The sequence below is a fragment of the Epinephelus moara genome, chromosome 3, assembly GCF_006386435.1.
Source record: "Epinephelus moara isolate mb chromosome 3, YSFRI_EMoa_1.0, whole genome shotgun sequence".
In the NCBI taxonomy this organism is placed as follows: domain Eukaryota; kingdom Metazoa; phylum Chordata; class Actinopteri; order Perciformes; family Serranidae; genus Epinephelus; species Epinephelus moara.
This window is the reverse complement of record NC_065508.1, coordinates 19,851,098-19,865,417: the sequence shown is the minus strand read 5'-3', so window position 1 is coordinate 19,865,417 and position 14,320 is coordinate 19,851,098. Positions and strand designations below refer to the sequence as shown.

The 14,320-nt window shown below is 40.3% G+C and overlaps 1 protein-coding gene across 1 annotated transcript; it reads left to right on the top strand.

Moving 5' to 3' along the window:
- Positions 1–6,338: 6,338 nt before the first annotated feature.
- Positions 6,339–10,583, top strand: rom1a (retinal outer segment membrane protein 1a). Its single transcript, XM_050041014.1, has 4 exons — positions 6,339–6,488; positions 9,192–9,622; positions 9,719–9,965; positions 10,368–10,583. Exons 1-4 carry the CDS (start codon positions 6,339–6,341, stop codon positions 10,581–10,583), a joined length of 1,044 nt encoding a protein of 347 aa, XP_049896971.1.
- Positions 10,584–14,320: the final 3,737 nt, after the last annotated feature.

Sequence of the window (14,320 nt, the reverse complement as noted above, 5' to 3'; positions counted from 1 at the left end):
TTCTATTAGCTTGTGCTCTTTAATAGACAGTTTTGGTGTTACACATGTTAAAAAGTTACTATTCCAAAGATATCTGATTTGTTCTCTTTGATGGCACCTATGGGCGTTAGTGGTAAATGCAGGTGTGTTTTTGGATCTCACTTCCAAACAACGCAACGCTAGCAGAGATTGGAAAAAAACAGTATACTGCTTCACACGAAAGTGAGATGAACAGTGACTCTGTTGCGCTAGCTCTGCCTTATCTCTCCCGAGATTGTTGCCACAGACATCCAGTTCGTAATAGTGCAAATGCAAGGGTTTTTGTCAGTGGGTCATAGGCTCAATAACCAGTGTGTTACCTCATTCGGCAATAGATCTTGACTTCACAGACATTTATTTAAATACAAATTTTAAAGATTATTACTTAATTAGGCTGCTGCATCAACTTATTTCTCAATCATGTAACCAAAATCATAAAGTTGGGCTCTGATGAAGTCCTTTTTTAATGTACAATTACTAGGGATATGTAACATAATGGCTACTTGTGGATGTGAAAGAAATTGAATGAAATACACTTAACTGTGATGTATTGTTGTTGTACCTGGGTATATCAAGCTATTCAAGGCTAAATTTGCCCTGATCTGTTTTCCTTAGAAATATGCTTTGAAATGAGATTTCACCTCTGTTTTTACTCTGTCTTGTGTTTCAGACCTAAGATGACACCTGCAAATAATGCATAGTTATATTACTGCCTCATACAATGTGCATGTATACTAAAATATATTGTATTATTGTTGAGTAACTTTCCTCTCTCATTTGGGGCCTCATTTCAGATTACATGACAACTGCTCCTCCACACAGCAGACTAATAGTCTTCTAGAGCAAAGGCTTCACTCAGTGGTGAGATTGGAAGCATTTTTTTGTTTCTTGTGATTGAGCCTGAATTATTAGAAATTTTGTGACATGTCGGAGCCTTCTGCTACTGAATTATTAACATTGACTGAGCAGTAAAAGTTATTAAAACTCCCCCACTTACTGAAAGTTTACCTGTGACACTGTGGTTCCTGTGCTTTCTGTGACAGGCTCAGAGTATGGAAGGAGAACGTGAGAGGTTGAACCGACGTATTTCGGCACTGACGAAGCAGCTTGCTGATGCAAAATACGCCAACAGTGTGGAAACATTCAATGTAAGATCTTTACCTTCCATTCCATTCAGAGGCAGAAGAGGAAAACCAGAAAAGAGCACCCCAACAATGACAAACATTGGCAAAAAATAAACGGACCAAAACATAAAAATGTAATATTGATAAGCCTCTGTGAACTTGTTTATTGCACATGCAGAATTCAGCATTACTATGTTTATATTTATTCTTATACAAACCTGTTTATTCTTTGTCTTTGCATCATTTGATAAATAAACTGATCCCTTACTAACCTCTACTTACTGTAGGTAACATCAGTGCTACACAAAACTGAGCTCCATTTTCAGACAGATGATGCCATGAATCAGGTGGTTCCTCCCATCGCCCCCCCTCCGGCTGAGTTCATGGACAATCATACCTATGAGAAGGCCAAAGCAGGTGGGCAGGAGCAACCTCTGGGGTCAGTCCCAGAGGAGGAGGAGTCTGACTGGTCCGAGCTGGGAGACGAGACCCCACGATTTATACTGACAGGATCAAACAGAGTTCCAGTGTGGCGACACCGGGAAGCAGATGACAAAGACAGTGAGTCAGGGGGTGAGGAGATCCTCAGACGACACTATCCCCGCCCACTGCAGATACCTCATCTCCAATTCACCATGCACAATGAGAATCTGTCTGACGGCACGGCAGGTGAGGACACTTTCAGGATCTCCACAAGTCCAAATCATGGCTCTGCCATCCTGATCCGGTCAGCCAGCCTGGAGGAAATCCCTCTGACTCGCCATCACATGCAGAAGGAGCTAAGAGGTACAGAGGCCATGATGGACCTCCACCACCAAGGGGGCGAAGCTACTGGGGATTTAGATAATGAGATCATTCATCACTGGAGAACGAGCAATGACAGGGATGCAGCTATTGTGAGGCTGAGCAGGACGTCAGAGGCAGATAGCAGCCTGACTGGCCTGCAGTCAGCTGAGCGGATGTTCAACCACTTCATGTGTGGAGCGCAGCCCGCTGAAGGACAGGGTCAGGGCAGGGCTGAGGTGCACAGCTGGACAGGAGGGATTCCAGATGAGTTGTTGAAAGGGGAGCGAACACAGCTGTGACAGAAACATGGATGCACTGTTCGCTGCATCTGAAACTTTAATCTTTATTTATTAGGAAAAGTTAAATGAGCCTCTTCTTCAGCGGCTCAGTGGTTCAGCCCCTCTAATTAACATGTGGCTCGAGGAGACTCAACCTTTGAATTTTCTTTCCCCGTCTTTAATTAACACTCTTCAGACGGCACATTGTTCTCCCTCATTTGTTTCTTAATAAAAATCTACACTTAATTAAATAATCACATTGCATACATTACTTTACACTTTTAACTGCTTAGACGTGGTCATTAAATAGTGAAATATGTATTTTTGGTTGTATACATGCAGATATAGGCTTTTCCCTTCCTAATTCTGTTTGCTTTATTGCATGAAACACTATGTATTCATATAAGATGTACTTCTTGTGTAGGTAGCCACAGTTATGCACTGCTGAATGCATTGCTTTATGCTATGTACTACAAGTGTTAATCACTATCTAATAGTCTTACTAGGTATGTATTATATGACATAATGTATACTTACAAATACAGTTGTGGAATAGTTTAAAATATGTGTATGTGCAAAAAAATGTCCTGTCTTTGTGCAAAATATTTATTTCCTGTGGTTATAATAATTAAACGACAAAAAGAAAAGCTTGCAACTGAACACATTTCACAAGCTTGTGTAAATGTCATCCATGTAACTCTGTCCATGTAACATCTAATAAACCAAATGTAACAATGAAACACATTTAATGGTCTGCATTTGTTTTATTTCTGATCAGCTTTCTCTCAAAAGGACTAAATGAAGATTTAAGTGTTACCTAGGAAACGTTCTGGAAAGTTTAAGTGAAATCTAGATTAAGGAATAGCATGACAGGTAAGGGACATTATTGTAAAGAGGAGGAAATATTTTGCTAAACAAAATGTGGCAGGTGTTTCTCAGAGTCTGTGCAGTCTGAGCCCATCTCCTTGAAGGTCATTGAGATTGCAGCTGGTAGGATGTCAGGATTTTTACAGCCTCTGGACTGGCTTTTATACAGGCTGCAGAGCGGTTTTACAGTTACTCAGGGGGTCACGAGAGTTGGATTCTCTTTTATGCATGTGTTTTACCTAATTGTACAATCAACAAGAACATCGCAAGCAACTATTACTATCAAAATATAGCCATTTTTAATGTACTTGTCAGTCAGTATTCAAACCAAAAACTGTGCCCCTGCGACAGTTTATGTATCCACACTGAGAGTATGCTTTTAGCCACATTAGCTGTATTGGCTGTATGGATGGCAGTTTCAGTGTGACAGTTTGATGATCGGTCAGTTGGTTTGTTCCACACTGAAATATCTCAACGACTACTGGATGATGAAATGCCATGAAATGTTGCACAGGAATTCACAGGATGAATCTAATGACTGTTGTCGCCTGACTTTTCCAGAGGTTTTTATCCAGGAGCTTTAGCCACTTTCTTTGGGGCTGCTGCAGGGAGCGGAGATTGAAATGTGTCAGCACTGATGAAAGTTAAGGACTGTTTGACCATTTTTTGCACTTTGAGCACCCTTCTTTTTGAGCACAGATGTCTTAAATAAATTGACTTTTTTTGGCATTGGGCTCAGGTTGTGAACGTTTTTGTGGCTGTCCAGTCCAGTTGCATTGGTGTGCGGGTATCTCCTCTGCCGTCCTTTCTTGGTTGTCCATTGTACCAACCCACCTAAGATAAACTTTTTGTTGCCGTAAGTAAGCGCAGTTTCACAACAGCCCTAAGACTAAGACTGAAATGTCTCAGTAACTATATTGGATGATTTGCCATGACATTTGAAACATACATTTACGTGCCTCTCAGGATGAATTCTTAGAACTTTGGTGATCTGCTAACATTTTATCATCAGGTCAAAATACTGGTTTGTAGTTTATGACCAAATACCTGCAAAACTAATGGCATTCCCACTGGCCTCAGCTGTACTTTGTGTTTATCAACTGATGTTCATGTTCATAGTCACTTTTAATGGCACTATCCTGGCAGGAAAAACAGAGACAGGTTACTAAAAAAACACCACATTGAGTGGCTAAAAAGCTGCTGGAAGATGCAGCAATACATTGCTATGAAACCAATGATTTTGCTGTTTGTTGGTCTCGAGCAGTGGTCTGCAGTTGTCTGCAGCTTGCCAGGTGTCTCACCCAGTGGCATATAGTAGTTAGGATGGGCCTAGTGCACGCTATTACGACGGGCCCTGATGCCAGATTTTGTGTCGAAACAGCTATCGTAAACGTTATAGTATCTAGTATAAAATGCCAAATAAAATAAGTAATTATTCATTAAATGGATTTTTTTAAATACTTAATTTACAGTTTATTTTTTTATGTAAAATGAACATATGATTTTTTTTATAGTTTGCTGCTGACTATTTTACAAAACAAAAATAACAGAAAGTCTGATGGAGATTGGTTTGCCTTCTCAAGGACATGAATAGCAGATGACAGATTTATATTGTAAGGTGTGTTCTTCTTTAAACACGGGTGTATTTCTGAGATCGCCTGTTGAATCACTCGCAAGGACCCATTCTCTGCTCTAGAGAGAGCGGACCCTCCAACCGCTCTCTCCACGGGCCCCCCCACCCCATGGGGCCCAGTGTCTATATTTACCCCCCTGGTTTCATCTATAGGTGCCAAACCATCTACCATCAAAGTCAGCTCATATATTATGCCACTTTAGAGGTATAAAATGTACAAATATACAGTATTGTGTATTTGTGGTTTGCAGAAACGTACAATGCCGACATTTTCTTCTGGTGACTGGGCCAATTCTGATGTGCATTTGAATGGTGATGTGACCCTGAAACTGAGGTAAAAAGTGAAATAACCACATAACCCGTGAATATGAATGTGAGGTGAACTGAAAAAAGTGATTGGAATAAGCAAAGTGAACACGATTTCCACCTCTACTCACAGTGCTCCAGGGTCAAATACAGGACACGGACTCTCCCAACCTGTCCTGTTGTGACTCTGACCTGGATAAGCAGGGTGAATATGAAATGAAGGATCCTCTACCTGGTTGTGGTACGTATAAAAACCCAAGGTAGTAGCACCAGTTTCAGGGAGGCAAATAGAGCCTCCTCCTCGTGCTGTTTTGATTCTGCCTGAAACTTTCTTAAATCCTGCTGACAACCCAACCTGATGATGATCAGCACAGGGCCATATTTATCCCTCTGAGCTCCTCACAGGTGCAATAAGATAAACATTTACTCACCTGTCACATACTCATCCTCAAGAGGAACTTTTCATCAGTGTGAATTTATTTCTCTGACTGTATACACTAATGTTTTTCCTTTTCATGCTTCCGTTTAAAATTCACACGTAATGATAATAAGCAGAGATGGGAAATCAAAATGTTTGAAAAGAAGTGTTATTATTGAATATATATCAAAATTCTTTATTTCTTTAAATATTATTTTTTCCCAAGTTGAATTTTCTTTTAACGTCACATATATTCCAGTTTATGTGCGTACTCAAAGTTGTGTCCAGAGGATACCTGTTACACAGTTAACATCTTATAATATCCATCTCCCCTGTCAGGCTTAATTTGTTTTGTCATCCGTGTCCCTCTGTGTGAGTGGTGGATGCTGAGCAGACAATGGCCTGGATTCACAGACCACTTTAATAGGATAGGTAGGCATTAGTATTAAGACGCTCCTGCATTCAGGTTTGCCAAATCCAGTGTGCCAAATCCACTGCGTGGCACACTGGACGGTGCATAGTGGTCGGAGGAGATAACTGGACTTTTTTCAGCACTTTTTGGGAAGACAAATAAGGTGAACTTTGATGCACTAACATTTGTTTTATTGGAGATGCATCACTTGTGAAGTTGTAAAACTTTGTTCTTCAAGGATTTTGCTGCAGCTTCTTTTGACCTTTTTTCATTTTTTCAAATCTATCATCAGTGTGTAATTATGCTTTCTCTGTTGCTACTGGTTTATTTTTCCGCTTTGGGGTTGAATTTCGGTTTTGTCCTCTTCATATCTGAGTCCTGCCTCTGACCTCTCCTTCTCCCTCGCAGACATAGCAGCACAGCATCGGCCCTCGTTGGCTCGTCGCTCTCCTTCCCCTATTCCCCGCGGTGAGACTGGGATTCCCTCGCTGCAACCATGGTGGTGATGAAGATGAAGTTCCCCTTTCAGAAAAGGGTGAAGCTAGCCCAGGGACTGTGGCTCCTCTCCTGGTGTGCCACAGTGGCCGGGGCTATCACCTTCACCCTGGGCTGCATCCTCAAGACGGAGCTCCGCAGGAGGGCAGAGGTATTCCAGACTTTGTTTCTGACTCTTTTTTTTAACCTGCAAGTTACCAACAGATTACAATTAATAGTGTAATACTTTACAGTATAACTGCAAAAGTGAGTGACATGTAATTATGTTTCTCAGTGTAACTACATAGTGGTGTGAATAGTCTAACTGTGGTCATACTGAGAAGAAAATCAGTTCACCTAGTGGCCTTTTGTGACAGAGAAAACAGGTAAAACATAAACTGCCAATCATGATGCAGTCCAGTAGACTGAGGAACAGCATTTTTGGAAGTTGTAAGGTGATACAGCTGATCACACACTTGTGTTCAGCCGTCGGTCTTACTTTTAGACTGTCGTCATTTTGGGAGAAAACATAAAAATGGGTCTTGAAAAGATGAATAAAAGGTGATTCTGATACAAAATGTCCTTGTTGGAGACCAGCAGCAGGTAAATACACCTGTGACCCACTTTGAATCCTGACTCATCATTTGATAAACCAGGCTCTGTCAGTCTTAATCACCATAATCCCTTCATCTGAAGGCCATCATCACAATTCTGCATTGATAACAAACCTATGTAGTTTTATTTGGATGTATTTTATTCCCACATTTAAATAGCTGCAGCCTCAAAAAGATCATGTTTGCACAACTATGATGTTACAGCTATTATTGTGTTATCAACATGATTTTGAATATTTTTAAATGTACCAAAATACAGAATTTTGTTTGACCTGTTTGGGTTGTTTCATCCTTTGACAGCTGAGGTTATGACAATATTCTGTTTGCATGACTGTAAAAAGTGTAAATTGACATGTATATATTTTGGAAAAAAGGAAATGAAAGACACACACCATAAGTGAATAAATAAATTACAGAATTGATGAGACTTAGACTTAGAAAAATGTGATTTGATGAAAATGATTTATATCTATAGGCCAACCAGACTCAATGTGGGTGTCCTCCATCCAACAAAATGCAGTCTATTTTCTTCTTAAAAGTGGCCTTTCAAAGCTCCATTTAACTAAAATAAACCACTTGAGAGGTCACTTCGTACAATAAGTTTCAGACATGTGGCTTGTGTCAAGATTTTCTGCAAAAACCAGAGGAATTTAGAAGACTTAAAAGACCTTTGCACACAATACAGAGCGTGAAACTCTACAACCTTACTTGGCAATACCGCATTTCACAAGGGACATGTGTTTTAGTTCATGCACTTTTTGAACAGTGTGAGTTTGAAGTAAAGTAAAATCTGGACTGAGCAACTGAATGACATGTGCAGCTACAGTTCGTGCACTGTAGGTGCCCTTGAGCAACACAGCTGAGCCTCAGCTGCTTGGGGTGAGCTGCTCAACGCTCATTAAACTCTGATTAAACTGAGAGGCTCTTAATCATTCATATTTGTGGCTGACTGTCATGCTGCAGATGAAAATTAGTACGCATGCTTTTTAGGAGTCCTCCCCTTTATAAATAAGGGTTGAACTCTTTTGAACCTGTGAGGGTTCTTCAACAAATGTCGTGTGATCAAGTTGGACAAACCCAAAGAAACTTAAACTTTTGATTCAAGATTGTAAAGTCAGACTGAATTTGTTAAATATAATAAAATGGGGCACAGTGCATCTATAATTTACATCCATACATCTATAGCTGCAGCCAGGTTTGGATATTTACTCATTACCAGAATCATATAGTTTCAGTATGAGAATAAGCTGTTTAAAGGAACAGTGTGAATGATTTGGGGTGATTTGGTGGCATCTAGTGGTGAGGATTGCAGATTGCAGCCCACTGAGACTTCTCCTGGTTAGAATCCCTTCAGTGTTTATTGTTCTCTTCCTCTCCAAAACAAATGTGCCAGGTGATTTAAACCGGTAAAAACACGGAATAAAAGTTTCACGTTACAAATCAGTGTTTCTCCGATGCAATTTGGCATGTCAGAGACGGGCCGCTAGCCTAGCACCTGCTAATGTGTCCTCACCTATTGTCTCTAATAACTGAATGCGTGACTCTGATCCAGACATTCAGGAAGTTTTTACCCGGAGCCACATAATCCGCAGAGGTCTCTTCCTCTCCAGAACAAACAGGCCAGGTGATTAAAACCAGTAAAAACACTGAATAAAGCAGTTTCAAATTAAATAAATCAGTATTTTTCTGAGGTGCTCATCGCTGAGGGGCTGCTAACTACGGTGGCCGAGGCAAAAATAAGAATGTCCCTATCTAGAGCAAGCATTTGGTTTGTCTTTTCTGGGCTACTTTAGAAACGCGGTAATCTCCGTAGACAAGATCGGGACAATACTCTAATACAATAGTTTGAATTTTGAATATTGCCACATGGACGTATCGGGCAAGATGCCCTTCTTAAGCATGTATTCTGGCAATATCACAAAAAATGTACACAGGTGAGGTTAATTATACGTGACCACGAACAACATAATGTGAATGGCTCATTCCAAGGTAATAAAAACACAACAATGTATATTTTCAGGTGATTAAACACTAATCAGAAACATACTTGTTGTTCACTTTCTATTTCTGCCAATATATCCCTATAAATCCTACACACTGGACCTTTAATAACTGTAATATATTTGCTTATTAGTGGGTGTTTGTAAATTGATGTTAAGACATACTTTCCAGGTTTTTACCAGATATGTTCTGATGCACGTTTCCCTTGTTTCCTTCCAGCAAACAAATAATAATGACATTATTGTGTGACTTGCTTCCAGGTAATGGATAACTCAGACATACATGTTGTGCCCAACACCCTCATGATCGTTGGTCTGGCCTCGTTGGGTATCAACTACTTTGCGTCAAAGATCTGTCAGGATGCTCTGGATGCTGGTCGATTTCCCCGCTGGAAGAACATGTTGAAGCCCTATTTTGCTGTCTCTTGTTTCTTCACCGTCCTCATGCTGCTGGCTGTCATCATGAGCTATGCAATGAAGGGCAGTCTGGAGTCTTCTCTGAAGGCTGGCCTGAGGAACGGCATCCGCTTCTACAAGGACACCGACACCCCGGGCCGCTGCTTCCAGAAACAGAACATCGATCGCCTGCAGATGGAGTTTCAGTGTTGTGGAAACAATGACTTCAGGGACTGGTTTGAGGTCCAGTGGATCAGCAACCGCTACCTTGACTTCAGCACTAAGGAAGTGAAAGAGTAAGTTGCGGACAGTATGATACATAATTGGGCGGTGGGTTTCCCATCCCATTACAGGAACGTATATGTAATCATACCTTTCTCTTGTTTCCTTAGCCGCATCAAGAGCAACGTGGATGGCCGTTACTTGTTAGATGGAGTCCCATTCAGTTGCTGCAACCCCAGCTCTCCACGGCCATGCATCCAGTATCAGCTCACCAACAACTCAGCTCACTATAACTATGATTACCAAACCGAGGAGCTCAACATCTACCTCCGAGGCTGCAGAGAGGCCCTGGTCAACTACTACATGGGCCTGATGAACACCATTGGGGCTGGAGTACTGTCAGTCTTCCTCTTACAGGTATATTATGAGGAGGTTTACAGGGACTGTGATTTCAGGCAGAGATTCATTTTTAATTTGGAGGTATAACAGTGAGTGGTAGAGCTGCCAAGGCTGTATAAAAGCACACTTTCACATTGTGTTATGTCTTTACACATGCAGGAAAAATTCTGCTGCAGCAACTCACCATTTTGTATAAAATGTAAGCAGCATACACAAGGCTAGATGCATTTTTTTCTGCTGAATAATTTAAAGATTTCTTTTATGAGCATCTTGACTCTGATTGAAAGTGAACATCACATGATTCCTCATTCATTTACAGAGTCTCATGTGCACAATTAATGCAATTTCTATCAATCACCACTTACATCTGCCCTACATTTAAGCCACTCCACTCATTATCTCCCCCTTCCTTCCTCCCAGGGCTCTGTGCTGGTGAGCTTGCGCTTCCTGCAGACCGCCATGGATGCAGTGGCAGGGAATGAAAACACAGAGATTGAGACAGAAGGGTACTTGCTGGAGAAATCAGTGAAAGACACCGTCATGGAGTACATCGGACCCGTGTTGAAGTTCCTCCTGCTTACAAACCAGGTGGAGGAGGGCGCTGCTGCTGAAGGCGCAGCTCCAGCAGCTAAATAAACCATAAATGATGTACACACATGTAAATAATTTTTACACAGAGAAGGCAACTAATGAATGATAATTGATTATTTAAATCTGAAAACAGAATATGAATTTCACAGATATAGGGATAGTATTTTTTATTGTCCGATGACCGTCACAGAATAAGTAAATTTCTATTACATTACTGTACTTTCCCATTCAAATTCCATATGGTGAACTGATACCCCCTTTGTTAAACACACACTGTATCAAGGGTGTAGGTTTCGCTTCCGTTGTTCTCATGCACTGTTCGTATGGTTACCTGCGAAAAGTAATGCACCAGAATTCGTATATAACCCACCTAATCGTGAAGGAGGCTAGTGACAAATGCTCTGACGGGAGTAAAGAAGGAAGTGGAATAAAAAGCGAAAATCTGCATAAGGATGCAGGTTGGGGTGGTGGATGGATCAAACAAACATAGGTCTTTCCCCCAGGAGACTGGTGTTTGTGTCCCATGTAAAATGAGTGTTATTTTAAGGTACGAAGTCATGATACGTTAAGCACGCAACTTTCAAGGCGCCCAACTGTATTTCTTTTCCTAACCTACGTAACTTTAAGTACGTAATATGACATCACCCAATCATAACTTTTTTCCTAAACTTAACCAAACTGATAATTCCGTAGGATATCATACGAACAGTACCAGAGTTTGGGGGTCCCCCATCTGAAAAGTTTTAGCATCAAACACTGAATTTTCTACATTTGCATCAATTTGTGATATAAATGTCTTCAATTTTGTCAAATCCTCTGCTACTTTCATGTTTTTATTTGGGGGGACAAATGCACATGTTCTGAATATTGAGGGGAACATGTCCCCTGCACCCCCCTCAACCCCCCACCCCCTCAATCTATGCCTATGTACTGTATAACATCAGAAAACATACTCACCCACATAAGTTATTGTAAACACATGATTTCAACTAAATTTGATTTTTAAAATTATTTCTCTGCTTTGTTTTTTGGTTTTGATGATAAGCCCTTTATTGTTGTATTTGTTTACAGCTCCACAAACACACAGAGTCACTTCCCTGCTTTCTTTGGCTTTTGAATGTGATGTGCATCGTTAATTGCATCCTCAAGAGTCTGTATCCAAAGCAGTAAAACACAAAAAATATTTTCAGTCTTATAAAACAAGGCTATGAAGCTGACTGTAGAGTGAAATGAGGCACAGTGCACTGCTCTGCAACAGGACTACCACATAATATAACAGAAGCAGGGGCCTCTGGCAAATCTTTGGGGCCCCACGGAAAAAACATTTGGGGGAAAGGAGCCTCTGGTGGCCACTCATTTTGGCACATTTTACAATCCTAAAGCTTTGACCTCCCTTAAACCTCATAAAGGCACTATACAGTGCACCGCCACTGCACCAAAACCCCCCTCTGGCCCCTTCTAGCTACCGTATGACAGCTGGATACCGATAGTTAGGACAGGGCCTCCTTTGCCTGGGGCCCCCCAGAGGCAAGGATCATCACTAAACAAAAGTCTTATTAAAGTTTGAGGTCCCTAATTGCCTTATGAAGTGGAGTCACTTACTGCTTCTATTTTTTTGTTAGACATTATCATACTTCACCTGTCAGATGTCACCGTCACTAACAGGTGCTCTGAGTCGCTAATAGCTCCCTGCCTCTCTTGTCCCCATCAGTGAAAGGAATACAAAAGGATTATGAAGATAATAAATGTCAGTAATGCAGTGAAAGCCATCGAGTGTGTCCTCTGTTCTGACACCTTTGTTAAAGCTTTTAATCCCATTTGTTAATACTCAACCTGCTGCCCTTGCAGTTAGACACCTGCGTCAGGTGAATGTAAGATGCAGAGTGAACTATGAGCCAAGGCTTTGTTTGCTTATGGAAATTAAGTACTGGAAAACATATATATATAATACTGAGATATAATTTTTCAAATTCAGATGAAGAATTTGTGTTCTTTCCCCATGTCCCCAGGCAGTTCAGTAAATATAAAAGGGAATTATCCTACACTTTCTTTGTTTCTTTCTAAAAACACAATATTGGTTACCCTGAAATCTATTTCAACCCATGTGAATAGCTTTATTAAAGGTCCTTTTAAAAACATCTCTGTGTCTTGAGTGATTATCAGGGGATAGGCAGACTGCTTCTGACTCAAAACAAGTAGTACACCATATTTAGGTCTTAAATCACCAGTCAAGATCTCAGAGGCTTCCCAAGTATTCTAACTGCAAATTCTCTAATCTGTATATGTCAATAGCACCTTAAATTCACTGGCCTATATATAACTAATTATTTGTGCATTGTCTTGTTGTTGTACTGTCCACTGTCATCACTGGATGTCCATTATTATTACAGTTGTTATAAACCTGTCAATAATCAGAATAACAGAAAAACAAAAATGCTAATAGGGAACAACAACACCTAGTCCACTGGCTTCAAACATTACTTGGACTGAGGCGTATTATAGTCATATCCTCCTGAGACCCTGTGTCCTCATATGAGGACATCACATCTTGGGTTTACTTGACCTTATAATTTATTCTATTCAACTCAGACCTGTTGTCCTTGTTCGTGGACACTTTTTTTGCGCCATCTAGTGGTAGTAAGACCACAATACGCTCATCCATGTAAAAACAAGATGGCAGCCTGCAGCTGATCCTGATACAAATGTGGACAAGGTCCAAAACCTGATCACATTTTACGGTTGAAACTTGTTTATTTATAATCAATAATGTTTATAGTTTGATATGGCAACAACTTTAACCAATTTTAGCAACAGTAACTAGTAAAGACACTGTTAACTAGGAAGTACTCCTGTGAAGATATTGGGACTTTGTTATCATTGACAGTATTTAGTTTTTTATACTTATCAGGTCCTACTGATCCCAAATAGCTAGGAGAATTTAAAAATGCAAACATACGTTTGGGTCTTAGGAGGATTTAGTGAAGGCATTGGGGAGCATATAGGCTTATTCCAAGGTGAAGTTGATATTAAATTAATAACTGACATCAGTGTGTCAGCAACAACCAAGGCAGCAGCTATAATATTAATCTTTCTTAAATGTATGTATTTAATTAAACAAAAGAACATGACACACATTCAGTGTACAGGGGACGATATAGATATAGAACAGTAAAAACAGAGCCAAGGGTATATCACACTAGACAAAAATATTAGAAAACATACAGCCTTTACAGCCATAGAGGGAAAACAACAAAATTGACTTTTAATTTCAACTTCAACTTTATTTTTGTCCCTGGAGGACAATTACACAGCAAGTAAAAACACATAAAGGGCAGGAGGGAACACATGAGAATGAACATACACAACAATCGGGGCAATGGGGGGCAGCATGCCAAATACAGTGAGCTGAAACAACAGAAGACACTGGAATACAGCATTGCAATGTAAATAAAACTGATTGTGTAAACGTAATGATTAGCAGCATCTGAAGTACAGTTGCTAAATTTACTTTTAAGAATACATTTTTCCAACATCATTATCAAATGCAATATCAAAAAAATATTTGTCTTCTATCTTGGGTTTTGGAGAGACCATAGACCACATTTTCCCTACTACTGTAAAGTAAGTGAAGATAGGATCAATGACCAATCTGCAAAGGTTTTGTTGTGCGAACATTGCCAAATATCATAAAACTTCAATTAAAAGCCTAGACCCAATGAAACGCCTGGTCCCTTTTACTAGCCCAGCGTGGCTATGCATTTTGACAAATAAAGGCCTGTCTC

Coding starts and splice junctions, on each gene's coding strand:
- rom1a (XM_050041014.1), top strand. CDS start 6,339: ATGGTGGTGATGAAGATGAAGTTCCCCTTTCAGAAAAGGGTGAAGCTA. Junction 6,489..9,191: donor AGCTCCGCAGGAGGGCAGAG/GTATTCCAGACT, acceptor ACTTGCTTCCAG/GTAATGGATAACTCAGACAT. Junction 9,966..10,367: donor TGTCAGTCTTCCTCTTACAG/GTATATTATGAG, acceptor CCTTCCTCCCAG/GGCTCTGTGCTGGTGAGCTT.